Consider the following 27,873-nt stretch of genomic DNA (forward strand, 5'->3'; position numbering starts at 1 on the left):
GAGGTTACGCAGATAAGGTGGTCGGCGATATGAGATGATAGGGCGATCAGAAAAGAGGGCCCCAATGGAGGGATCATCCTGTAGGATGGAAAAGTTGTGGTTAATGGTCCTGGGGATAGGAAGTGTGTTAGGGTGGTAAGGAAGCACCAAAGGAATGTGGTTGTTACGGCGGGAGTTCCTGATCGGGTTGATGGTCTGGGGGGTGTTTTTGGCTCGGGCAAGGGCCCTGTCAATCACACTGCTGGGATATCCTCTGTTGATGAAAAAGGAGTACATTTCGAGGGCTTGGTTCTCGAAGTCGATGTCGTCGCTGCATAATCGTCTTAGCCTAAGGAACTGTGAAAAAGGAAGAGAGTTTTTAGTGTGGTTGGGGTGAAATGAGCTGTACAGGAGGTAGCTGTGTGAATCCGTGGGTTTGTAATAAGCTGAAGTGGACAGTCGGGGTAGTTGATAGAGAAGTTGATGTCTAGAAATGGAAGAGTAGTGGAAGATATGTTAACTGTATATTTGAGGGACAGGTGGAAGTTGGTGAAATGGTGCAGGAAGAAATCAAGCTGATGGTTGGAGCATGTGGCGGCACCGACGCAGTCATCAGTATATCGTTTGTAGAGGTCAGGGACATAGCCAGTGTAGGAAGCGAAGAAGTGTTCTTCTACCCAGCCGACAAAAATATTGACATAGCTGGGTCCCATTCTGGTGCCCATGGCAACTCCACTGACCTGTTGGTAAAAAAGATTATTGGAAGAGGACCATTTTCAGTGTGAGAACCAATTCTGCAAGGCTTACCAGGGTGTGGGTGGGTGGATCAAGCACTGTGCGTTTGTCCAGCATGTGCTTGAGGGCTGTAATGCTGTCATTATGGGGAATGACGGTGTACAGAGATGTGATGTCCATGGTAAAAATGTAGCATTCCCTGAAATTGGAAATCATTAAAAAGTTGGAGCGCGTGGTTGGTGTCTTTGATGTATGAGGGAAGATCTTCAACCAGCGGTCTCATGAGGCTGTCGAGAAAGGCTGAGATGTAAGTAGTTGGACAGTTACATGCTGATACGATGGGGCGTCCAGGGGTGTCCGGTTTGTGGATTTTGGGGAGGAGGTTAAATTGAGATACCTGCGAATGTTCCATGATGAACATGATGGGGGAGCTCATTACTGCTGATAAGAAGAGAAATGGTGGATACCACTTCCTTTTGGTAGTCAGTAGTAGGGTCCTGTTGGAGAGGGAGATCATTTAACGTAGACATGCATAATATTCCAGACATGCATAATATTCCTAACAGGTATCGAAAAGGAAAACTTTAGTTACAAAATAAAAAACACTGAGCTTGATGGTTTTTTAAAATAAAAAGACCAGAGGAATCACACTCCACAGCCTCTCCGGGAAAGCCTATGCCAGAGTTCAGGAAAGGAGTAGTGTCCACGTTATCAGCATTAAGACTCTGCAAGGGGTACTTCTTGTCTCCTCTTCTGTTTGTGATCTTCATGGGCAGAATATATATCAAGACACAGCTGAGGTTTGGAATCCAGTTTGAGGATTGGAGGGTTGCATCTTTGTTGTTTGTATATGATCCATCCACCATCTGTCTGATCTCCGATGGGCACTGGAGAGGTTTGCAGCTTGAGAGTGACACGGTCAAGATGAGGGTCAGCACCTCCAAATCTGAGGTCGTGGTTCTCTCCCTGGAAAAGCGTGGAACAGCTGCCCCACGTAGAGGAGTTTAAGTACCTGGATGTCTTGTTGATGTTTGAGAGTAGAGAAGATCATGAGATTGACCTGTGGTTTGGTGCAGCAGCTGTAGTAATGTGAATGCTGTCCTGAACCGTGGAGGTGCAGTGGGAGATCACAATTACAAGCAACAGAAATTATGTTTCTCCCTTGGTTTGCTGGGCTTACTCTCTGTGACAGAGTGAGGAGTTTGGCAGTCCAGGAGGTGTACCAGGCACAGCCCATTGGGAAGAGACCCTGGAGCAAACCCAGGACATTCGTCAGAAACTGCTGATGGGGAAAGACTCTGCTCTTACCACCACAACTCTCCTTAGAAGTAGGCTGTTAGAATATGATGATGATGATGATGAGCTTGAAGGTGCTACTAATGAAATGCTTATGCAGCTTAGGAGTTTGTTGACATATCATTTACTTCTTCTAGAAAAATGAAGTCCTCTTCTTCCTGTTCATCAGTAATTCCCATCTGTGAAGCATTTCCAAGCAGCAGCTTCATGGCATGACCACAAAACCTTTGTAGTACATCCACTGCCATTCAAGAAGAATCATGCTCTCTAACCCTATTTAACTATTTAACTTGATAGTGTGTATCAAGTAAAATTCAACCCAGCACAGATTGACCTGACTGGCTTTCGCACCAAAGTATAATTTTGTAAATGCAATATTTAGACTACCATGCTTATTATAACTGGTTGTGTAATTCATCTGTGGTCATGGCTGTTTGTGGTTACGTAGGTGTTTTGAAATGCATGCATCATACTCTTTTAATCATCTTTCTGTATGGAATTATTAGGATTTCTAATAGGTATTTCTGTTCAAAATTCTAGATCTTTTTCTATAGATGTAATATCCCTTTGTTAAAAATAACTCAGTAAATCTTATCATAAGGTACAGTAGTCTTGTCATTTGTGCTTTTTTTCCCCTTCAGCTCATTTGTAAATACAACTGGTTAGTTGCCAAGAAGTAAGAAACCTGTAACAATTTAATAGTGATTTAAAGGGAACTTCAGAGACACAACTGTCACATTATATTCTATTTTCTATTTCTTAAAATAAGCAATTTTGAAGCTTATAGACTTGAAGTCATGTTCTTCCTTACCTAATCTAAATCTTTCTTAAAATACAGACACCTCTGAAGCTCTTAATTAGTGGCTTAGAAAAATCTTCTGGTCCCCGCCTGGTGTCAGTCTGATTAGAATTGTTTTAGTGAGTAATCTGTAAGATGCAGTATGGTGATCAAAGCAGCTCCTTTTTGTGAGAGAACAGAAAACTATTTCAAGGACATGAGCTACTTTTGTCTTTCCTTCTTACATCGTTGCTAGCGTGCTGTTACCATGGAAACATTTTTTTTGCTCTTTTTAGACCCAAGGATTCTGGCAGCCACACACAAACATTTGTTTGAAAGAAGGAGCCATTTCACTTTGGTTGAAAAACATTGCATTTTCCCCCTCCTTCAAGTAATTCTGTTGGGAATATACCATACTCATCTACTGTGAAACAGAGTATTTTGGAATTGAGTATTCTCATAAAATGTTCCGTTGAATATTTTATTCAGTAAAATAAGTAGGACATTCAGTACTTTCTTTTTATAAATACTTTTCATGATTATTATGTAATGGAGTAGGTAGGTCTTTAGCAGGGGATGTGTCACCTGTGTTTATGAATGATATTGTAAATGCTTATATACATCCAGTGTTGATGAGCAGATGAGCATAATAAAAGCTGGTAATTCAGGATCTTGTTTGAAGCAAGTATGGCCCTGTGCCACAAGGGTGGGGACAGTGAATGGCTGTTTGGAGAAGGGTCTCTTTGGTTGTTAGTTTGCTGAGTTGTACAGTACTTACTCATGAAGGAGAAGAGTCATTATGTGGGATCAATTTAACACTACATTTAATTCTGGGTGTATGACTGATACAGTCAGATCAGTGCAACAATCTATGGTGAAATCATTTTGAAACTATCGTTCAAAGTATAGAGCAGTACATGCATGGTATCAAACAGTGACAAACAGAAAAACAGCATAATAGTAAACCATACAAAATCTGAAATGAAAAACAAAGAATTATCATTTAAATTTGTATTAAACTAGTTCCTTAGGAGTTGTTTATTGTACTCTTGGCAATGTGTTCTGTTGTGTACAGTATAATGATGCAAATTTAATTCTCTTGAAAGGTACAAAATAATGTTATGAGCCAAAAGTCACCCTGGCAATGTCCTGTGCAATGTACTGTAGTCATCTTTTTCTCCAACGTCAACTTCTTAGGTTAAAAAAACAAACAAGCAATCCTAGACCATTTTAAAAACTACCTAAAGATTTATTTATGCTATCTATTACTACAGCTCTAGCTTAGAAGCATTGCTTACCTACAGTATGTCTGTTTCAGTTAATAAAGTAATACATGATAAAGGGATGCTCACTGAGGATGATAGGTTGACAGTAGGTTTATGGAAGTGTGTAGCTGAGCTCTGTGTCTTCAGGCAACAGCGAGAGAGCCCTGAAGTTCTACATTAAATACCATTTGAACAGCTAATGTATAAGTGGTTTGTAAACCTGCAATGCAGGCAAGTAGGATGCACATCCATTAGCTAGGCTCTTAACTTATGGCTGTAATGATGAGTTATGTACTCTCTTATTTTTTTCATAATAAACATTTTTAAAAAATACTCTACACACTACAAGGATTAAAAATACTTAATTTTTTATTAATTTTCAAGGGACAAATGTTATTCAGCTGTGTCACTGTTTCTTGTCAGCAGCTGCAAATACAATTTTAAGATAGGAAGGGAATAAGTCTCTCTGATGGGAGGCAAACCTTTACAGCAGTATTCCTCCTGAATTCTTTTTTGCTGTGATTGGGCCATATATGTCAAGGTGCTAATGAAGTGCATCAGAAGTGTACCACTGTTGTGTTGCTGTAATAGCACTGTCACTGAAATCTTTACCCATGGCGCTTTAATTTAGAATGCTCAACCCTGAAAGACCCAAGCTTCTTCTGGTTTTCATTCCAGCTGGACTATGTGTTTTTGAGGTTGCATTCTTTACTGAAATAATGTGCCTACACAGATCTTGATTTGTTTTCTGCATGGTGCATTCCTCCTGCAGGCTTTCCGTCTCACCTTTCTCTCTTCAACGACACACTGTATATACCTCCATGATATCTGGAGTATCTCCATGGTCAACAACTCTCAGCTATTCAAGAGCTGCTTCTCTGGTGATAACAAACACACCACACACATTTTTATCAGCCACGACTTCTGCAGCCTACTGTGGGTCTGCTGTCCAGCCCCATCTCTTCACCAGCAGTTATACCCAGCTGTATTATGATTCTTACCACTGGGCTGTCAGATTGGACTCTTTTTCACCGAATTTCTACTCCTTCATGGCATCTCCAGCTGACAGAGCTTCCCTGATGCTCTGTTACACTGCCTCATCGGCGATCTCACTCTCTTATAGACGTCTTGTTAATGTCTTCCATGACAATATATATCATTCTGGATTTCGCATATATATATATATTTGTCTTTTTTTTAGTAGTAATGGAGGACTAAAGCACAAAAGCTGTGAAACCCATTAAGCTCAAGCTCCTTCTTGTCCTTTGTTGTCAGCGGGCCCTCCTGGAGCAGAAGCAAAGGAGGAAACGGCAGGAGCCTCTGATGGTGCAGCCCAATCCAGAAGCCAAACCCAGGCGGTCCAAACCCCGCAGGAGCGAGGAACAGGCCCCACTTGTAGAGTCCCGCCTCAGCATCACCAGCGATGTCATCCTGGATGGTAAGAGGGAGAATGAGAGTTGTGTAAGATGACGAGATGCTTGGGGAATCCATAGCATAAGTTGAGTCTGACAACCTGCACATAAAAACAATTATAGCCTGCAGAGGGCAGGTATGCCCTGGAGTCCATGGTGATGGTGATGGGCTAAGCTAGAAAAAAAATATCACTTTGGCTTTCATCAGCTTGTTAGAGAAGACTTGCAAAATTGCAAGAAGAAAGTTCTCCTCTAAAAAGAGATCTTTAACCTCCCTGAGATGGCTTTAGATGCTTTCATTAACTTCTGGTGAATGGCTTTTGCCCTTCTTAACATTGACACAATTGCTGTCAGTGGTGACCTTGCAACATTCTATTTATGTTTTGTACTATTATAATTTGAAGCAGACCTGTATTGAGCTAGCAGCAAATGTATTGCATTTTTGTACACAGAGTGGCATCATTCCATGCTGTGTCCCAGTTTTAGCACACAGAGACATCAGGCAGAGAAGTATTCTGAGAACAGGCTCTGCGCAGGAGAAAGAAGACCTGACAGCTCAGACTGGCTATAGGGTAAAGTCAGGGAGCAAGAACAATCTGAAACAACATAACTTAGACCCGCTCAAAGAGGAACCCAGAGGGCTGAGAGACAAAGGTAGTGCAGAACAGGCCAACGGTTTTATAAACAACAATTTTATAATTGAGAATGGAATGTCTTGATGTCCTTATTTTTTATTACAGTGTATTAGAGATGTTGAGCCATTTCCGTGATTCCATTTCTATGACAAGTCTACAGAAAGCATGATTAACCTTAAAGGGTTACAGAGCACTGTTTTATCATAAATGCGCAACACTCTACTTGCCATGGCTCCCTTCTGTGTTGTATTTATAACTGTTGAAGTGTTTAAAGTCAACAAAAAACCTGTTTCAGTGACTGAAAAAGGAAACTTTTTGAGGGCCCACATTATCCGTTTGTCAACATTGTCAATTTAGAGTGCAAGTGATTTATTTTCATAGTAATTCTTTAGCTGATGTATGTCCCAAGATACATTGATCAAAATATCCCAAATTACAATTATGTTCATTGTTATATGGTCACAGTGGTATTGGATGGACAGCACAGAAAACATGATTGGTAAATACTGTTCTTGTGATTCATATAAGATGTCTTTTAATGCTCTTCCACTATTACACTTTGTAAGTACTCTTCCAGTAATGATTAATTGTCGGTCTTCATCTGACATGACTAACTTTGTTTACTTTTCATGTTGCTAATAAATTGATATCATAGTCCAATGAATCAGAAGGTTTAGTGTTATATGCTGTATGCTGTCTTGTGTACTGTCACGAGTACTTAATGAGTACATAAATGAAACCCTTTTTAAACATTAAGATAAGAAGAATGGGAAAATGTGTTATTGTGAGGAAATCCACATTAATTCCACTGTAAGTGGGTGGCTATGTTCTTGAGATTTAGCAGAACTGCCTGTGAGTGCAGGTCTATGACTCCAAATACTGTATGTATCATGTTTCCACAGTGCAGGAGTTGAATGAGAAGCCGAAGTTTAAAGTCATAGAGGAAACACCCAGGCCAGAGCTATGGATAAAACCCAGAAAAGCATTTCAGGGAAGAGGAAAAATCAGGAAACAGAGAGGAAAGTTAGCTACCATAAACCAAGGCATGAATTAATGGGTTATTAACCATTTTATGACTGTCAGGTGGTGCATCATGTTCTGTAGACCACAACCAATGATATCTTAATTCCCTTGTACAATATCTCTGGGAGATTCCAGTATGTATTACTTAAAGGCCTGTTGAAGCATGTCTGCAAATACAGTAGGCACATTATTAATGCATCCTTTTAACAAGAGATTGTGAAAGTCACATACACATTTATTTCTGTCAAAAAAGGAATGTGTGTAAGTTTCAACCTGTGCAGACAGAAAATCACTAAGCTGTTTGATTTATCATTTACAAAGACAGATGTACTATAAATAGTATTATAGTGGTTCAGCAGATTAAAGCAGTGTATTTATTGAATCACACTACAAAAGTGAAAAATATATGAGAAAATAGATGGTTATTCAATCAGCTCTATCACTCTCACTAAAGGTAATTGGATTTTCTGATTATTGCTACATCAAACACAAATAGCTGAAATTGGCGTGTCAAATTGTTATGTGGATATATGTAATGTTAATTATTACAGTTTCAATAATAACTGTCTAGAGATCAGTTACATATGCTGTAGTATTGTTGATCTGTATGTGAAATGGTTGATTAGTAAAACAATTATATTTTAGAAAAAGTTTGATCTTGGGGGAAAATCTTATTTTAGTGGATGTTTGTAATTCCGAAAAGCACAAATAATGTCACTCTCTGTTTTTTGGATTGACTTTTATTCCCAGAAGCAATGCGTCAGCTCATCTAAATCTGAAATGACCTGAGTTGTAAAGATACTTACTTAGCGAAGGCTTCAGCAAGTAGGCCACTTGTCTGTCTACAACAATAGACCTGGTTCTGAAAATTGTGGCTGCTGAGATGCATACAAAAATATATGTATAAAATTATCTTCAGTGGGGTGTCTGTGAAAACCACATTTTTATCAGTATTCTCATATATTTTAGATCAACATCATTAGTTCTTCTTGAAAGTCTTTATAAAAGATAAAGATTGACTTGATTAAACAAAAAACACATAATATAAATGCAAAAAAATATTTTTATTATTTTACTAAATGGTTATTTAACCTTGTGTGAATAAGTATGTGAACCCTTGGATAACTGTTTACACATCCTCGATCAGCAATAACTTCGACTAGCAACTGTTAAGTCTCTTGCATTAACGTTTAGGGTTTTTTTCAGCTTATTTCAAGTCCTGCTATAACATTACAAATGGTTACTGCCAGACTTCAACTTAAGTAATCCAAACTACGAAATTTCTTCTTATTCATCCATTCTGTTGTAGATCTGCTTGTATCTTAATAATCATATTCTTGCTCCATTCTGCACTTTTGGTTTGGCTTCAGCAGATGAATGGATGGCCGGGCATTCTCCTCCAAAATTTGCTAATACAACACAATTAATTCCTTTAACAAAGCAAGCAAGCCATTCTGGTGCCTAGGTAGCACAGAAGCCCAGATCATGATACTCTTACCACCATGCTCAACAGTCAGGATTTCTGCTAGAAAGAACTGTTTGGTTTTTGCCACTCAAAACACGTATTTGTGTGGCCAAAAAGTTCAAATTATAGTCTTTTCTGTACAGAGAGCAGTCTTCAGGTAGTTTTGTGGGCTGTCCAGGCCAAGGAAGGATTTTTCCTTGGCACCGTATAGTATCTACGCATAGATAGGTTTCACCAAGTCTGTTTGTCCAAACACCTGTAAAAAATTACTTGGATTGGTCTAATTGATTAATTTCAGAAAGGTACATGTGCATTAACCCTTCCTATTTTGCAGCTGTGCCCCAATCTGTAGGAAACCCATCTTTGTCATTACAGTAATACATTTGATTTCCTACAGCATCCTTAATTAGCAGCTGCAATTGGCAATTTCTAATTCAAAGAGCTAATTAAGTAACTTTTAAGCATGATGCATATCACTTCACTTAAAAGTACACTTGATCTATTCATTGCAAAACAAAGCTGTTACTTTCCAGGTACCTCTTTGGCATTGTCAAGATTAAAGGACTCTTAGTTAATTCAACTAAGAGGGATGCTGTACAACCTTTAGTGCTTTGCCAGGCTCTTGTGTTACTGGCTGCATCTGTGATGGAAATAGTTTTTTTTCCATTACACATTATGAGTGTATTAGAGCTGTTTAGTAGTATTAGACTACTAAGCACTAAAAGAGCTATACATTTCTCATTCCTCTTTTTCCTCATAGTGTTTCTCTTAATAGAAATTATAAAACACTAGTAGAAATGCCAGGTAATTTTATCTTCTGAGTCAGTTAGCTAAATTTATATTTGAAACTATTTATCATAAAAATAGTTGGTACATTTTCGAGAGAATATTCCCCCATGCCTTTTCCTTTATGCTTAATTTTTCACTTCAAACACATTTATTAAATGAAAGCTACTTAGTTTAAATTAATTTTTTTCCTCTAAGTTCTCTGAGGTCAATAGTTTAAAATTAATATGAATAGAACAGCAATAAAATATTACTCTATTATTATGTATTTGGCAGATTATTATAGACACATTTTAATATATTTGAATAGAATTTACAAAATTATTCTTGTGTAAACAGGATAATATGAATCAAAAATAAAATGCAAATATTACAAATGTTTAAAAAAATAAAAATAACTCTGAAGAATTATTAAAATATTAATATAAAAGTCTGTGATTTAATCTAAGAATTGTACTAAGTATAAAACCATAAAAACTGTCATGCTTGAGAACTGGATACTGACTCCCTTACATTATTTTATGGTTGTCAATTTATTTACAAATTTTATAATTTAAAATAACAGGAGAATGTATGAGTTTGATAATGAAGCAAAATCTAGAATATATTAGAGTTAACATCCCTTCTAGAAAGATCTCTTTATAAAAATCAGAATGACATTCATGTTTGTGCACAGCATAATGAATAAAACTCCCTCTCCATGCAGGTATTGATGGACCAGCTGCATTTATGAACTCTGAGGTTCCTGACCTAAGCACTAAGGTTCAAATCTTATCAGTGAGCCAGTCCCCCCCGACAGAGGAGGTGGACAGAGATGGAGACACAGAGACTCTGCTGGAGCCCTCAGCCAAAAGTGACATCCAGGACATCCTGCAGAAACGAGGTGAGCAGCCCACACTGTCTCTCCCTTCATTGACAGCGGGAACTTAGGGTGAGTGCAGTGATTCCAAGACAGGAACTAGAATCCAAATGCAGGCTAGCACACAGAAAAATGAGGTAAAAGGTGGATATAAATAAACACTAAGCAAGAAGAGGGATAACACAGGGCAGGATCCGAAGGAGTATCCAAAAAGTCAGACAGGTGAGGTACATAGCCAGGTTTCATGATGTGAACAAGCCAGGGAAGATCCAGGAACTCGGTTGGAAGACGGGGCAAGCAAGACAAGGCACAAGTAAAGCAAGGTGAAAGCAAAGAGAAGCAGAATGCAGCAAAGCAAGTGAGGACTCTCAGAGGAAAACCCCAAAACAGAGCACTGAGAAGGGGTTCAGGCAGGACTTAAAAACCACAGTAGTTAACTAGCCCGTTACTTAGTGGCAAGGTGTAATGATAAATGCCCATATTATGTTTTGACAGCCCCAGTGTATAAATCAGTCCATGTGGATATATGGCCTATATGGCCCTTTCACTCTGCCTTTTTTTTATCATGATGGCCTCAAATATCACAGTTTTTCCTAATTTTTACTAATATAATAGAATTTCAAGATATATATATAATATTCTATATTATAGAATATTATAGTTAAAAGATATGTAGTAGGCTTTTGTAAAACAACCATAAGTATGAAAGACTTGCCAAAAACGTTTTTAGAGTACAAAAAGTCACATTATAAACTGTAATATTCAAAAAGCTGTTGTTTTCATCTAGCTGCTGTTGGTATATGGTGGTAAAACATTAGGACATGTGTACATTGTGTATAACCAAAAACTATTCAGTTATACCAATGACTGCTACAAATATTAGTTCTGCTGTTGTATAATTTGCATTATATACTGAATATCAAAATAAATTACTTTGTTTTTTTTTAAATATAGTATATACATTTTTACTCATAAAAGTGTTCAATTTCAGCAGTATAATAAGTGCATCATTGTAATTCAACAAAATGAGGCATTATTGCAAAAGGAATATACATACACCAAGGCACTGTATGTTGGAGGATATACTAAGTCAGTGAACTGCCACAGGCCACCTTCATTGTTTATAGCCAGCAATTTCTAAACTGGAATTATGTTGCACCCAGTCATCAATGATAGTCCATGGGAGACCATGAGTCACAACACTTGGTGAAGACCAATAGACAGGTTCAACTGTGATGATCTGGATAGTAGTGATAACTACAGTACAGAGCTCTTTTAGTGATTGATGGCACAACACTACATTGTTTCAGTCCTGGGACTTCACTTGCTGCCCTTGGTACAGGCATCCTGATGTAACAGCATTCCAGTAGGACAACACACTATCTTATGTTTACTTGATTAAAATATGTTTCCTTGCAAGCTGGAAACTTGACTGTAATGTCATGTATATCACAAAACCTGACTCCCATTGAACATCTATAAGATAAGAAAACAGAACCACAAAGCCACAATGCCACCTGTTCAAGCTATTCTTGCTGTTCAAAGAGCCTGCACTTAGTTCCTAATCTTTAACCTAGTGACTGTATATTATAAACCAAGCTACAGAGGGTTAACATGGGTATCTTGTTAGCAAGTATGTGTGACAGAGCGAAAAAGTTTTTATTGCAGGGTGTCACTATCTTCTTGTGGGAAGGTAAAACTTATCAGTCTGTTAAAAAGAGAAGGCAGAAAAAAGGCTTGTCATTTTTTTTGTCAGTCCCTCATTTCAAGTTCAGCACTTCAGTCAATACCTACCACCTAGCCTAATCAATCTACCATTGCATTTAGAATGCTGTGTGATAAGAACTGATGTGTGTCACAGAGTGCAAGGTGACTTGTCTCAGGTGACTGTGAAACAAAGGAGAGAGAAATGTTTCCAGTAAGATTCTGCCCTGAAGCTCTCTGACTAGTTTTTCTCTTTGCAGTTCAAAGTATTGTATGAAATCAATTTGTCATGGTACAGAATTGAATTTTTCCTGGAATTTTTTATCTAATGATCTAATACAACAGTGTCATTTTGCATGTAAACCATGCCCTTATTTTCACACTAGGTTGTTTTATAACTTGCCGAATCAGTCCTCACTTCTTTAACTACCTTTAACCTCATTAGGTAGAAAACATTCAAAGTTATATTGCTGATTCGGAAGATCTATAGAAAGCCATGACTGCAAATTCATACTGTACAAAATAACTAAAAGAACAAAACTGCCATTCATAATCTCCAATTTAAAAATTCACCAGAACTCACTTTTGTGAGACATTGGTTGATATCTCCTTTGTTCTTAATTTATCATTTATCTTATATTATATATATATTATATTATATATTAAAATGTAATTTTGATGTAGCAAAAGATTAACTCAATTTTCTTCTTGATATCAGTAAACTTACACAAGTAAGTACAAGTATACAGGTGGTAAGCATATTGCAATACAATATGTCTCATTGCTGGTTGTCATCTGAGCATAACACCAAGAGACAGATGTAACCTAGAAAGGCCAGTCATGGCACAAACATAAAGAAATCTGCAGTTGTGTTCAGGAAAGTACACACTATGTTCTATGTATTGAAATATGATATATTAATGAGAAGAACTTAAATATATGTTGTAATACTTTGGAACGTTGTAGGGGTTTTGCTACAGATTTCAGAATATTGCAGTATGCAGTATAAATACAGCTATTCCTAAGAATTAAAAATTGACCTTGCCATTACAACATTAGTAATTGTTAAGTTTGAATTACAACTCACTTGCACATATAATAGAATAGGTATGATTCCACCTTTTATACACATGCATAGAATGAACTGAAGGTTTAAGTGGTAGAGACTTGAAGGTCAATCCTGCTTTTAGGGGAAAATAGTAATTTGTGTGTTCATCTCAATGAAGCATGAAGCATAAATCACACCACATGAGAAAGCGAAAAATGCCAACATGTATACCCACAGTTCCCTGAAAGGAGGTAGAGGCTTGAACATAATGTACAGTATGTGTAATCATTTTACCATTGTGGGTATAGCATGTGTGAGAATCTCTAGGTCATCTTTTAGATCATTCAATACACCATATATTTTTTAGTCCTGAGATAAACTCTTTAGGTGATATGCTTTTTGTTATGTCTGCTTTATTTAGCAGTCACGAAGGCCATGTTTAAAGAACACTCTTTTTCCCATATTGCTTTTTAAGAGATTGCTGATTGCACTGACAATCCTTCCAACGGTCTTCTCTCATCAAGTGAATTTTTAAGAGTCAGAATTGCTGGGAGATGTAATACATCTTAATTTAATATTTGAGAAACCTCCGTTTTTGCTCAAAACTCACCTTGTATTTGCAGACTTACAGAAACACCCAGGAATAATCCCATAGACACATCTTCTTCAAAATGTTTCTTAAAACATTGTGTCCGTGTAGTATGTCACCTAGTCACATACTATGAATCATTCGTATGAATCATCACAGGTCTACTACTAATCGGGGTGGAGCGGTGGCACTGTGGCTAAGGATCTGCTCCTGTGGCTGGAAGGTTGCCGGTTCAAATCCCATGGCCGGCAAAGGGATCCTACGCCGTTGGGCCCCTGAGCAAGGCCTTTAAACCCAACTGCTCCAGGGGCGCTGTACAATGGCTGACCTTGTGATCTGACCCCAAGCTTCTTTCCCTGTCTGTGTGCCTGTGTCTCATGGAGAGCAAGCTGGAGTATGCAAAAAAAGACTAATTCCTAATGCAAGAAATTGTATATGGCTAATAAAGTGATCTTATCTTATCTTATACTAATCCTGCACATTGAACTGTGCAATTCTGTTCACAGCAGCATGGGTCCCTGAGCATGCTCCTGGTGAGCGGGCCCCCTCACCTTGTCTTGCAGAGAACCCTCGTGCGAGGGTTGTGGTTTTAGGAAGCCAGGCTAACGATGAAGAGGATGAGAAATGTCCCCAGGAAGGGGCATCTGTGGGGCCATTGCGTCCCCTGTCTGCCCGAGAGAAATTGATTCAATCAGGTAGTACGATGGATTACCAGCCAGAGATTTTTCACTGGGAGAGGCTTGGAGGCACAGAGCTGTCCCCTTTTCACAGGATCAAAGCCAACTTCTGTTAATTTACAACAGGACATTTCAAAACAAAGAGATGAAACACATTAGGATAAGACATCCTAATGTGTACTTAAGGAGTGATGAGAAAACCAGCTGCAGCAGATGACTTCTGTGATGTGAGACTGCATAGTTGAAACAAAGATTAATCCCACCAAATAAAAACTTAAAACCTCCTTAAAAAGTGGGCAATTATAGCATTGTGAATAGACTGTTTATGTCTTTCTTATTTTTCTGTGCAGTGGGAAAATAAATTTTGAAATTTATTTGCACTCTTGGATTTCCTGAGTTTTAAGCACATGCTTGTTTCCTAATTAGATGATCAGACATACTGTATGCTGTAGTTAAGCAGGTAAGCATCAGTATTTCTCATTTTTGTTTTTTTTTTTGCAAAAAAAAAAACAGTTGCCCAGCCCAGGTATAATTAAAAGATTTTAGAGACTCTTAGAGATATTTTAAAAGGACAACAATTTGCTGGTTTTTGATTAGACTATTTAATTTTTGTTAAAATGTAATATAGTATAATCAAATGTATGCAATTATCTGTTTGTGTCTCAGATTAATGTACTGTAGTTTAAATTAGCGTGTGTCCCCTATATCAGGTTTCAGTTAGAAGGCTTACCATGACATGGTAGTGTCACAAACATACCATTAACTTAAATTATGATAATATTGTTGTCTAGTGTAGTTAATCACTTGGCAAAAGCATACAAAAGAACCATGTATGCTACAGTACACTGTGGAGTAAAATCATGGTAATAGTATGAATTTACCATACAGATTTATATAGAACTATCATGCATATCCTGTAAAAAACAGTGGTAAGTGCCGAGAGTGATTTATTATGCTTTGTGGAAGTTCTATTCAATATGCTCTATGCTGGTAGTCTCAGGGTCTGCCTTTGGCTAAACCTGATGTGTTTTCCAAAGCTGTTTCAATGAATTTCAGTTCACTTTTAAAGGCCCCACTAGTGACTTTAATTTATATTTAGCTTTCTAATTGGTATAAATTATTACATTTACTTAATTCAATTTGTGCTTAGACTGCCTGTGAAAGGGGATACTCTAGCCTTCAGCCTTGGGTGACTAGATTGATGAAATGGTGAAAGGCCAACTCTCTTAGGATCTTGGGTTTAAAGGGTAACTTTAATCTGCACTGCTTTCCTTCTCTGCTGTCTTATCTGACAGGTAGTTATTCCCAGCTTGATGTTATTTTTCTAAGATCTTCATTTTCTTTTGCCTACAGCAGAATGATCTATCGTGTTAATGAAGTGAATTTTCTCACAGGGTTTTCACTTTGGGGACATAAAAGGAGCAGTTCAGAAAAAGAACCTTACTTTTTTACTTTCCGGACATTTCTACTTAATCTAAAACACTTTTTTCTTCATAATGCCATTACACTTTTATTCTTATGATATTCCTATTTTTGTACAGATGGAAAATAAAATCTGCATTATGAGAAATAAGAGGAATGTTATAGATAAATTCTGTTATAAGTTTGCTTGTACAATATATATCCTGGGTTGCTGTCATTGATGTAAGGTCCTGCTTTCATAATCAGTATTGTAAAATACACATTTTTACAATGTAAATGATCTGTGCTGATTAATCAATTTCTGTCAGCTTCCATAACCCAATTGAAGCAGAAATGATGCATTGCAGTGTTGTTGCTTGTGTTGATTTGGTGTTTTTAACAGAAGGAATGTATTGCAGTTACATTTAATTTACTTGGCCTCAATCAGGTGTTCTGGGTATAGATGCCTTTGTGTCGAGGGAACTGCTTTAGGAGGAAATTCTTGTTACACTTCTGTGTACTGGCAGGGATCTCTGGAAGCCTCAACTTTGATGAGGATAGTGATGAAGAAGCAGAGGAGGAAGAGAATGCCCGGTCCCATTCCCCACATGCTGAAATCCCCCGGCCTGCTTCTGCATCCAGCAGCAAGTCTAACACGGTAAAACCTTTTCTTGCCCTAGCTCTTAGTCATTTACTGTCTCCAGATCGATATCAGGGAGTTTATTGCTGTAGAACAGTGCAGTCTTGTGACTTACAGAAGATTGAAGGATCTTGAATTCAAGGATTTTGACAAGCACAGATTGATTGGGTGAAGGGAACTGTCTTCCTAGTTAATAAGAGGTCACAGAAGAATACATGTGTACCAGGGTTTTACCACTCTATTAAAATTCTTAAGAGCACCCTGGGCATAGAGTCAGAATTGAATACAAAAACTGTACAGGCATATTCCTTCTTAGTGCTGCAGTTGAAATCTTCCTTTTGTATTCATTGGTGTTTAGGGGGCAAATCAGTTCCAGGATGTCATAGAGAAATTATATTGGTGTTCTTGGACACAGATACAGACAAGTTTTGATAATCAGACTTGCATACTAATGGAAAGAAAACCTGTCTAAAATCTTGATGAAGAGCAGGTAGTGGGGGAACCATTGAAGCATTTTGTGAAGAAATGTTAAAACAAATGTCCCATGTTTGCAGGAGAGGGCCAACCAAGGCTCCCCTGAGACTAACGGATCTTCCATTGAGGTGGACAACCTGGAAGAGTTTGCACTGCAGCCTGCACCTCGTGGGATTACTGTAAAGTGTCGTATCACAAGGGACAAGAAGGGCATGGACCGGGGTCTGTATCCCACCTACTTCATGCACCTGGAGAAGGATGACAACAAAAAGGTTAGAGAGACCAGGCTGTGGGGAAATGATAAAGAGCCTTAGAGGCCTTATCAGGTCAAATTAAAAAAAGGCTGGTTTTGGTCAGCATTGGGGAGGAGAAATCAGGTTGCAGTTGGAACTAGTAGTGTTACTGAAATTCTAAACTAATGTTTTAGTGTGCTGTGAATGGAGACTGTACTCTTCTTTGTACGAGACATTTTTAAGCCCTGACTATGTAATGCCATTTAAAAATCAATTCAGTTGTCAAATAAATAAGGTGCTGACTGGAGCCAAAATTCCAATTTATGCTCCCATTCCCAGGCCACCAGAAATGGTATAAATGTTCAGTAATTCCTCACTTCACATAATTTGTTGATAATTGAGCTGCTAGTGAAAAATGGGCCGCCATTGTAAGCATAATGAGTGTGCTTGCCAAAAGGAGTTCATTCCATCCTATAATGACTGTCATCGTTCAGAATAATAGTGACTATACAAATGCCAGACATTATTATCATTACAAAATGATATTCTCTCATTGACTCTTTATATAAGCATTTCTTTCTCCCAAGGTTTCTAGTTATGAATTGATTAAGATAATTAAGATCTGCCTATACTGTATATCTCACGTTCAAAAGGCCCTCAATAGTACTGCTGTACAGCTACAATAAAGCAAAATTGCTTTCCATTTTCTCTCATGTTTTAGTATTACCATGAATCTACTCTTAGAAATGTCTCTGTACTATCGCCATTCTGTTGAGTGTAGAACTCTGCTGCCTACACTCAATTCACCTTGGTACAGTACTTCCATTCATCCATCCATTTTAAAACTGCTATTGTCATTGTCAGGGTTGCAGGGGAGCCAAAGCCTATCCTTGTAAGCGACGGGGGCAAGGTGGGGTAAATCCTAGATGGGACACCAGTCCATCGCAGGGCAGTCACAGAATCAAAAATTTGAATCCTGAATGATTTTGATATGCTCACATCATTCCAGTCTGGACGTGGAATATCTATCACTTCTGGGTTGTTTTTGGCCTTACACAGTTGTCCATGATCCAACTCATGACAAAGGTCATTTCTTGCTTTTAGGAATTTCTAATAGCTTTTGTCTCCAGCCTGTTGTGGATTTTATCTAATCTCGATTTGGGTCTTTCTGATCACGTGACTATTGTTTTTGATATGGAGTTTCTTAGCCCTCTTTTCTGTCTGTATATGTGCAATTTTTATTCAGTTGACCAAATCATATTTGCTTCATTCTTCACCATTTGGTTTACCTGTTGCCAGTACTAATGAAAAATGAGTTATTCAGCAGTTGTTCAATAGGTATCTTACATAAACACTTGATAACTTTGCCCTTGTTAAAATGGTATATCAACAAGTTGCACTCTGACGGTTATACTGTAGGTAGCCAATCCATCATTTAAGCAGTATGACACTGAGCATGATGCCATACAGAGAACTAGATAGATTGATTTTCTCACAATATTGAGAATAATCAAAAGAATCATATTTTTTTTCAATCATTTGCTTAACTGTCCCGTTACATTATTGCATTATCTCATTTATGCACTATTTTCTAAATGTCTTCACAACTAAGATAACATCTCACACAACATTCTCAACTCACATACCTTTATGGCACTTCCTCCTTGTGTGAACAACTGTTGGTTGGGCACTTTTTTATTTTACACATTTTATTTTTGCATATCCTACTGAATTGGTATCGTGTATGAAATCCACTTCCTGTTTGTTGGACCCCATATTCCCTTTTTTATTTTGCTTCGATTTTTCTGTGTTTTGCACCTTGGTTCTTAACATAATAACATAACACTTAACACTTTTTGACCTCTAGTTTGGTTCCAGCAGTTTTAAAACTGCTGTAGCCATGTCAGTGACTGAAACTCCTAACATGGCTACTCATAATCTGAATCATTTTCACTACATATCTAATTGGTCCTCTTTTTTGCAAAGATCTTAGAATGTGAACTATTGCAGTTCAACTAAAAAGCTGTAAAAAGAAATTTTAAGCCTTCAATGTGGCTTTAAACAGTGTTACAGCAACATAACTTCTCTGATTAAAAATAAGGTTATATGACAGCTGATTTGGCTGCAAATTCTCTTAGATTTCTTAGATGTGATTGAGAGTATAACCAATGACATCCTACTTGCTCAGTAGGAAAATTTTTTTGGCATCTCTTTAACTGTCCTTAAATAGTGTAAACTTTCCCGTATTGAGCATCAACATTTTATTTCTCTGAGTAGTTTCAGTTTCAAGATTGGGTGGGTTACATCTGGTATCACACAAGGTTCAATACTGCGCCCTCTTGTAGAATTTACAGTTTGCTCAAATGCTAAAAGTATATGGCCTGAATAAAAGCTATTTGTAAATGATACAGGCATGTTTATCTGTACCTTATGTGCTGTGTGATGGCATTCTCTGATATAAATCATTGTCTAGCTCTGTGGAGATTAAGGTCATCATATTAGGTTCCTCTTATCTGATATGTAAAACAATTGCTGTAACCTTGTTAATAGATGGCAGTGTACTTGAGTTTCATCCCAGAATTTATAATATGGGGATGATGTTCAATCTTGGATTTAATTTTTTATGCATAATATTGGCAGACTAACAAATATCCTAATTGTTTAAAGGCTGATTCATGCTCAGGTTCCTCCAAGTTCTAGAAAGCTATTACAAATGACAGGATCTCATTTACATTGGTTGCTTTTCCAGTCCAGCCAATTTGCTTTTTAAAAAAGGCTTTTTTTTATAGTTTTATCTTCCGTATCTATTTTTTTCCGTATCTATTCTATAGTTTTAATTTCATGTTGTGATGTGCCTTTTATGTATTGTCAGCTGCTTTGAGTAATTGCTTTAAAAAAAACTTTAAACAAAGCCTATTATTATTTCTTGTATGAAGTATTGTATTTACCCAGGTATAAGCTACCCATAAGTATATGGACTGTGTAATTTTCTTTAAAAGCAAAATTTACCTTTCTGAATAGATGTTCTCTTGGTTTTATATAAATAAAGGAAAATGGAGAGGAGTTTAAAATACAAAATGCAAATAATACAGAAAACTCTCTGATATCCAGAATACGTGTGTGTGGGGAGGGGTGGTATGAGGATGTTTTGGGTGAATGAGATCAAAGCAAACTGAGAAGCAAGGTTACCTAGTCTTTAGGACAACACCACAATAATAAAACCCATTCCTCCTGATGAAATGTGTTATTCAAAAATGAGTCGCTCTGAATTTGTGAATTGGATTGTTTAATTGTGTACAGTAGATCCCTCAAGGGTTTTTAAACTTGATCATATCTGTTGTGACGGGGAATCCACTAAAAACAGCCTTCAAGCCTGGTAATTCCCATACTGTTCAGCACACAGGATAACCTCCTTCTTGGTTGCAAATGTGCACTGTGACCTCTTGTTCATTTTGGATATCTAAAAATGAATATTCAAGTTTTATATAATTCGATTGCAACAACATGCCAAAACCTACAGTATGCACAGACTGTTCAATACTCTGGTGGTAAATATATCAACAAACAGATCAACTTCAGAATTGTTTTTGCGTGTACTGCAATATACTGTAATCTTCAGGCCAATTGTACCACCCTGAAATTTGGGGAAAAAAGTGTTAGCTTATAGTCAGGTAAATATAATAGTTATTTTCAGTTTGCTTATCCGGTTAGATAAAAGATGGACAAAAAAGTGTAGTACCCTTCATGTTCATCAGTAACAGAGTCTGTTCCTGTTGTCTTTTCTTCATGCTCCCAGGTTTTTTTGCTTGCTGGCAGGAAAAGGAAGAAGAGCAAAACCTCTAACTACCTGATTTCAGTGGATCCCACTGACCTCTCCAGGGAAGGAGAGAGTTTTGTGGGAAAGTTGAGGTACTCTCCCCCCACCACCCATGTGGTTTTGAGATATTTTTCTCCTTTAAGATTAAACACTGTTATACTACTGTGCATTAGGCATTTTATCATAAGCTTTATTTTTAGACAAATATAGTTGTTCTCTGTGATTTAACAGTAAATGATACATATATGCATCTTTTATCTTCTTGCTTTTTTATTATTATTATTTGTATCTAGTACAAAATATTATGTGCCACGGTTGGATGTTTTTTCTTTAATTTACAGCCATTTGTCAAAGAACACAGGTTTCTGCCATCTCCTTTCGTTATGCCATCCCTTAAATTGGTGGGTGTAGTTTCCTGTAGGACAATGTAAATGGCAAAAGGAGTCGAGCTAAAATGAAATGTTATCCATTTTTAAATGTCAAGGTGGTCCTGAAACTGTTCAGTCAAGATGTGAAATATGCTCAGGGACATTAAAAACATCACAAAAGCTATTGGTTATTGTTGCTCATTTATTGCATTTTAATGCCTCTCAGTGTAGATACAAAACAAATTGATGTCTATGGTCACAGCTGGGTATTTTCTAACTTGTGTTTTAATGAGGTATGAGTAGCCCAGTATTTTCCAGGTTTAAATCTTAAGAACCCCTTGATCTTTTGGTTTTTCATTCCAGCTGTGCTCTTTCTTAAATAAACTTTATTGGACAGCTCTTATATTGTAGGCCATTGTTTGAAAATTACATTAATCCTGTGCGAGATGCTTGGATTCAGAATCTCCTGTTATTTAGGATTATTTTTTAAATGTTCAGGTAGAGTTTATACACAGCAAAGAATGTAAAGTATGAGAGTGTTTCATGTAGTATCATTCCCACTTTTTTTAGTACAACCTTAATTGATAGTCAATTCGCAAAGAAAGGTACGGCAGAGCAACATTTCACTGCATTGCATTTCAATACACAAAATATTTTTATTTTAGACTTCTGTCTAAATAATAGTTTATTAAGTACTAATAAAATGATCTTACGGTACAAAAACCTGATAGCACAGGGGTACTTCAGGAACGGGGATGGGGGCAAAATGCAGGGATACTGTTTTTTTTACTAAAGCCTCCCTATGACTATGACTACTATGACTGTAGTAACTCAATGCTGTATGATGACTCTTTTATTAGGTCAAACCTCATGGGGACCAAGTTTACTGTCTATGATAATGGAACAAACCCAAGCAAGGCCCAGGGCCTTCTTGAGGAAAGCAACACCCGCCAAGAGCTGGCTGCCATCTGCTATGTGAGTACTACACCTCCTGTCTCTGAAAAGAACCTTACGAGACCCCTTTTATAGGGTTTATGATACGCTTAACTCCTCAGAGCATGTGTTCTGGGATTGACGCTTAATAACTGTTGAGAAAACTCACAGGTTTGTATTCACTTTGTTCTTTAGAAACCTAGCTTGTACAGTATGATAAACTAGCATACAGAAAGGAAAATAAAAAGTTATGAAGAATTGAAATGACCCTGAAACATACAGTATTTCTCATTTTAATTAGAGCTGATAATTGAGACATTCTACTGCCTGCTTTCAAATACTATTAACCTGTGTGCAGCATTTTAAAATTGAATTTTCATTTTATTAAGTACCACACAGATGTCCACACTGCATAATATAACCAGTGTACTTTATAGACTTAAAACTGATTAAAGCAATTAAATAAGAATGTTTATTTTGAAAGTAAAAACAAAACATCTTTAAGACATGGAATTGTAGTATCTAATCATCTGAAGCTGGTAATACTTTAAAGAAATGCTATATGAAAAAATACTTTACAAAATGTGCTGCCTGTTACCATTTATTGATTATGTGTGGCACACACCTTCATAAATAAAATGGTGATATAAGGTATTAAAAAGCAGTGGTGTCCCAATATTTGTCATTTCAGTATAATTCCTTGTCATGTACTGTCATTTAATAGAGATCATTAAAAAATAATTTTTGGTATCATCCAGTTGTTACAAGGCAGTTTTTTGACAATCTGAACTAGATAAACATACTGTATGCAGACTTTCTGTAACTGTCTTGTGTCTTTGCAGATGGTCAAAGTGTCTCATGAGTCTTAAAACTTGTATAAAATGTTTTGAAACAGTGTGGTGCTAGTAAATGTATACTTATATGAATAGAGTAATACAATAATAGTGTTGATTGGAATCTCCATAATAGTTTTAAAGGTAATTTTTGAACTGAAGAGCCACTGATGAACACCCTGGTGTGAACATAGAGGGATGGTGTGTTTTTACATTTACCAGATGACAATCTGAAATAGAGTACCTACCGTCTATAAATCTTGAATCTATGAATCTTGAATTTCCCATAAAAATGAACCATAGCACTATCCCTACTGGTCCTCTGTACTTCTATGAAATTTCTGAGCATTACAGGTGACTTGATGAAACTTGGTCAATCTGCAGTACCATCACATATCAGTGTGCATGAAGTTACAACTGAATTGATAGAAAGGGTTCACCATTGTATCAGAATCCCACTTAAGCAGTAGTAGCAACAGAGCATTATAAGCTGTTGCTAAAATGTACGTTACATGTACTGTATTAAGCACATTATATCTCTACTATGGCAATCATTAACTTTTATTTCTCCACATTACTGTTTCATAATAAATTTAAGCTTTGCATCTTGCTTATAAAAGAAGTGTTTGTAAATTCTGCATTTTGTAACATATACTTAGCGATTTATGGTGCAAAACTATCCAAATACATCATAAAGATAACTAAATCAATTGGTTTATATCCCCTAGTGAGCACTTGGAACGAAGTTAAACTAAAACTAAATTACAAGTTTTGATGCATGAGCAAATTTTTGGAAACAATTGTGCACGTATAGTGATGGATGAGGGGATTTCTTTGTGCCTAAGTGAGATATTTTTTGTCCTCATCATGTCTCCAACCTTCTCAGCCTGCTGAAGTAGGCTTCTTGCTGGCACCATACGCATTCTAAAAATTAAAATAGATGCCAGGGCATCAGGGTGTTGGATGCAATAGAAAACTAACTCATGTATGTGTTGTTGGCACTATTGGCGATGGAATACTGCAGAAAAAAAGCCTACAAAAAAGCAACTTAGCTTTCCTCCCACTCACTTTCCTTGGTGTGACACTAGAATCCAAGTCAACATGAGGAACATTGTTGGACGACTGGGCTCAGTCCACTCAGGATCTACTTAAGTAGGACCTGTTTGAATTAAGTTTTTTTCTTGTGACTTCTGATGTATCGGGTACACAAACACATTTTTGGTGATAAAATTTTGCAATTGAATGGTTAGATAACTGCCATAACCATGAGTGGTAATCTGGAAAAGGTACAAATAAGATTAGGCCCATCTAGACCAAAGAAAGACCACAGCCTGGCTCATTCTGCCAGATGTACAGTAGCTCAGACCACCATCTGACTCCACCAGCTGCCAAGTTGCAGGACAAAGGCATACAGTGTTTAATCTGTGTAAAGTTCCAGCTGGATGTTTGGTATGTTGTGAAATGTTATGAACTGTATTTCTTCTGCTGCTATATTTAAAAATAATCTGTTTGAATAATAAGGGTTATTTTGTTATATGCTGTGGTACCGCCATTACTGATAGCTCAATGCATTCTTTATAAAGCACTCATATGTAAGAAATGGCTCTTCTTTGAATGCATCCCATTTGAAACCATGCTATAATTGCCTCTATTAGGGCCATTTTACACCGCACTCCTTTCTATGAAATGCATGCTCAGCACTAAGTAAGGTATTGCTGCATTGCTGTATTTAAGTATACTCAAACTGATATTGCTGCTAACACAAACTACTCAAGTGTTACTGTCTAATAAGAAAATACTAGAATGCCAAATGTACCACCCAGTCATTATTGTTGTACTACTTTGTTTCCAGTTTAAGATTTGTAATTCAAAGGAGAACTTTGGGTCTTTCCTGCATGATTTGATCTCTCTGGAGGAAAGAAGAACACTGTGACAATAAGCAACTAGCAAATGTTAAACAGATGATATTCTGCTGAAATGTCAACCAGTCTTTTCTAGTCTGTGAATAACATTCTTTGGTCAAGTAAACCCTGTACCAAACCCTGTTGTGATTCTTATAAAAATGATGGAGAGAATAACTGTAAGTTAGCCAACCAATCCCCACTAGCAGGTGGTACCAAGATATGAACAACAATTGAGGATCAGACCATTGGGTTTCATGTTTGCTGTATACAGATCAGGACCTGAATGATTAAACAAATTAAAAGTCGAGGGAGGCACTCGACTTCATTTACTATGTATATGTACTCCATATCTTTCTAAGTCTCTAACAAGAACTTTAAACTAACTCTGAACACACTTTAAGATCGTACTCTTGGCTCATGTCACATACTCCCTTGAATGTATCCCAGAATCAACTCTGAAGACAAGCTGACAACAGCAGCCTTAAAAGTCTAGAAACTGTACAACGAATTCTTACAAGTTATTTAAAGGAATTGCAGAACCTTTTTAACTGTATAGCATTCTTCCAACTGTTAGTCTCTCGTGATGAAACTGATATTTCAGTTTATACTTTTCCCAGGCTGATAAAATGAGAATATTGAATGATTAACCAATAACAACAAAAGTAGGAGGATATTAGACTAACAATATTAATCATTTAACAACAATATTAAATGAGTAACCTTAATTTTAGTTGATTATATGGAAGTCCTTTATGATCTAATGTAAGGCTGTTGTCAGATCTTTGCTATTAAGATTCTTGTTTGTCTTCTTCCCTTGATGCTATTAGCTTAAATACTGTGTTTTACTGTCCTTGGCATATTTATTTTGTGTGTTCTCTAACTTGGGTGAGTCCAGTATATTGGGCTCTTCTCATTAAAAGGATTTTTTAGGAATGTTTGTTGTGCTCTAAATTTAACAGAATGATTTACACATATCCGTATACTCCACACATGTAAGATGTTCCGAATACCTCTTAACAGTTTGTTAGCAATTTGTATTCTCTTCAGGAAACCAATGTTCTGGGATTCAAAGGTCCACGGAAGATGACTGTAATAATTCCTGGGATGAATATGAATTTTGAGAGGGTGCCTGTTCGACCACAAAATGTGAGTTACAGTATATAAAAAATAAGTGGTATGATTAATCTTAAATCAACCTCAGCTTTTTTAACACCTGATTTTGAAAATTTAATTTTAGGTGATCTGTTTACATCTTAAATGTCTGTCAAGTAAGATGTACCAGAGTATAAGAAGATGAAATGATTGTAAATACACCTTTACTTACTAACAGACTGAATTCTGACATATTACCTCATTTTCAAAGTATGTATTTTAAACCTCTATTTAACAAATGATCTTAATGGGGTGCAGGGTTTTAAGGAACTGAAGCTGAAACTAGAATGCATGTCTGTAATGGTTGATTTTCAGGATCATGAGACCTTGTTGTCAAAGTGGCAGAACCATTCTTTAGATAACCTCATTGAGCTGCACAACAAGACACCCGTGTGGAATGATGACACGCAGTCCTACGTGCTCAATTTCCACGGCAGGGTCACCCAGGCCTCTGTGAAGAATTTTCAGATTGTCCATGATAACGACCGTGAGTATTTCACAGGAAAAAACCTGTGGCACATGCAAGAATATACACAAGAAAATAAGAATCAGTACAGGGTATGTACAGGATAGATTAGTACAGGATAAAAGCCCAATGTAATAACATCAGGCTTTTGTCCTGTACCAAATAAGGTCAAATTACTATAGGGTCATTCACTTTTAGGAAGGCCTTTCTCTATCATTTATTTCCTTTGAAATAACATTGGATATCATTGGAATAGTGAGGAGACAAAAAAGAGGATGGCTCAAACCAGAAGCCTGAAGAGTGAAAAACAGATGAACTATGGAATTACTGAACTGAAATCCAAGATACAAAAACAAAAAAGAAGACATCTTCATGTGAAATGTCAAGATGAAGTCATTCAGTTTGCAGGAGCAAGCTGGATGGGTATAGCTTTCAGATGTTAGTGGGTAATGCATAGGGAAGCTCTTTTCCCAACAGATCATTGATAAGAGATGAAGAAAATAATGATGAAATATATTTATCATTCACAGTTTGAGATCCCATATGTTCCATATGTTCACTCATGTTTTTGTGTCTCTTTATACTGTACTTTCAAATATTTCAAATATTTTTTGGATAGAGGCGGTTAAAATGCAGACACATGTCTACACTGTTGTGTAAATATCTTGCTAGGAAGCTCAAGTCTCTTTGATAAACACTAAACTTGATGTCTCTGCCTGTCTCTCCACAGCCGACTACATAGTGATGCAGTTTGGCCGAGTAGCAGAGGATGTCTTTACTCTGGACTACAACTACCCTATGTGCGCTTTGCAGGCCTTTGCCATTGGACTCTCTAGCTTTGATGGCAAACTGGCATGCGAGTGAGATAATGGAATGTCAGGCTCCTCAGACTAACATTATGCAGTTTCCAGATGGGCCTCTAAAATGGGTTGTGTTTATTATGCTGCATTGTGCTTTGTCGCAATCATGATGTGACCTTGTGGTATATAATGAAATCATGCTGAGTTCAGTGAAAAGGATTCTGTTAACTAAAAAACAAACAACACTTGAGACACATATTAATGTTAATGCTTTGATTTCATGTTTCTAAAGTTTTGTGTCTGTTCTTTATTTTTTAAATGTTATTGGGTTGAATCATTACTCTTTTTAACAGCAGAAATTTCTCAAATCTTGCACAGAAAGGGAAAGGCCATCTAGTGTTGGCAGTCTTCTTCCTCGGTGCCTTTAAACTAAGGAAATCAGATGTATAAACATCTTCTTACTAGACAGGTTAAAAGTTTTCATTTTTCTTTTTTGTGTTTCAAAATTTATTTCATGGATTATTTATGTAAAACAGGATATTTGGAATAGAGGAGCCAGGACTCCAGTGAAAGGATCAGTGAGTACTTTTATGTGTGATGA

The 27,873-nt window shown here is 37.0% G+C and overlaps 1 protein-coding gene across 10 annotated transcripts in view; it reads left to right on the plus strand.

Annotated features, from left to right (window-relative positions):
* The window catches only part of tulp3 (TUB like protein 3), a 79,808-nt gene extending 52,280 nt beyond the window's left edge, over positions 1-27,528 (plus strand). For 3 of the 10 annotated variants that reach the window (XM_069192129.1, XM_069192128.1, XM_069192134.1), the window contains exons 4-15: positions 5,329-5,491; positions 5,946-6,119; positions 7,003-7,143; positions 10,081-10,257; positions 14,081-14,269; positions 16,180-16,310; positions 16,847-17,038; positions 20,796-20,908; positions 22,045-22,159; positions 25,902-26,000; positions 26,322-26,493; positions 27,203-27,528. In XM_069192129.1, coding sequence (XP_069048230.1) covers positions 5,329-5,491; positions 5,946-6,119; positions 7,003-7,143; positions 10,081-10,257; positions 14,081-14,269; positions 16,180-16,310; positions 16,847-17,038; positions 20,796-20,908; positions 22,045-22,159; positions 25,902-26,000; positions 26,322-26,493; positions 27,203-27,336 — 1,800 coding nt within the window. In that variant the 3' untranslated portion in view covers positions 27,337-27,528. Of the gene's footprint in view, positions 1-5,328; positions 5,492-5,945; positions 6,120-7,002; positions 7,144-10,078; positions 10,258-14,080; positions 14,270-16,179; positions 16,311-16,846; positions 17,039-20,795; positions 20,909-22,044; positions 22,160-25,901; positions 26,001-26,321; positions 26,494-27,202 lie in introns of all 10 variants that reach the window. The other 7 variants (XM_069192131.1, XM_069192132.1, XM_069192133.1 and 4 more) reach the window with 7 other exon arrangements.
* The last annotated feature ends 345 nt before the right edge of the window (positions 27,529-27,873 follow it).

This window comes from Lepisosteus oculatus, chromosome 7 (genome assembly GCF_040954835.1).
Source record: "Lepisosteus oculatus isolate fLepOcu1 chromosome 7, fLepOcu1.hap2, whole genome shotgun sequence".
NCBI lineage: Eukaryota > Metazoa > Chordata > Actinopteri > Semionotiformes > Lepisosteidae > Lepisosteus > Lepisosteus oculatus.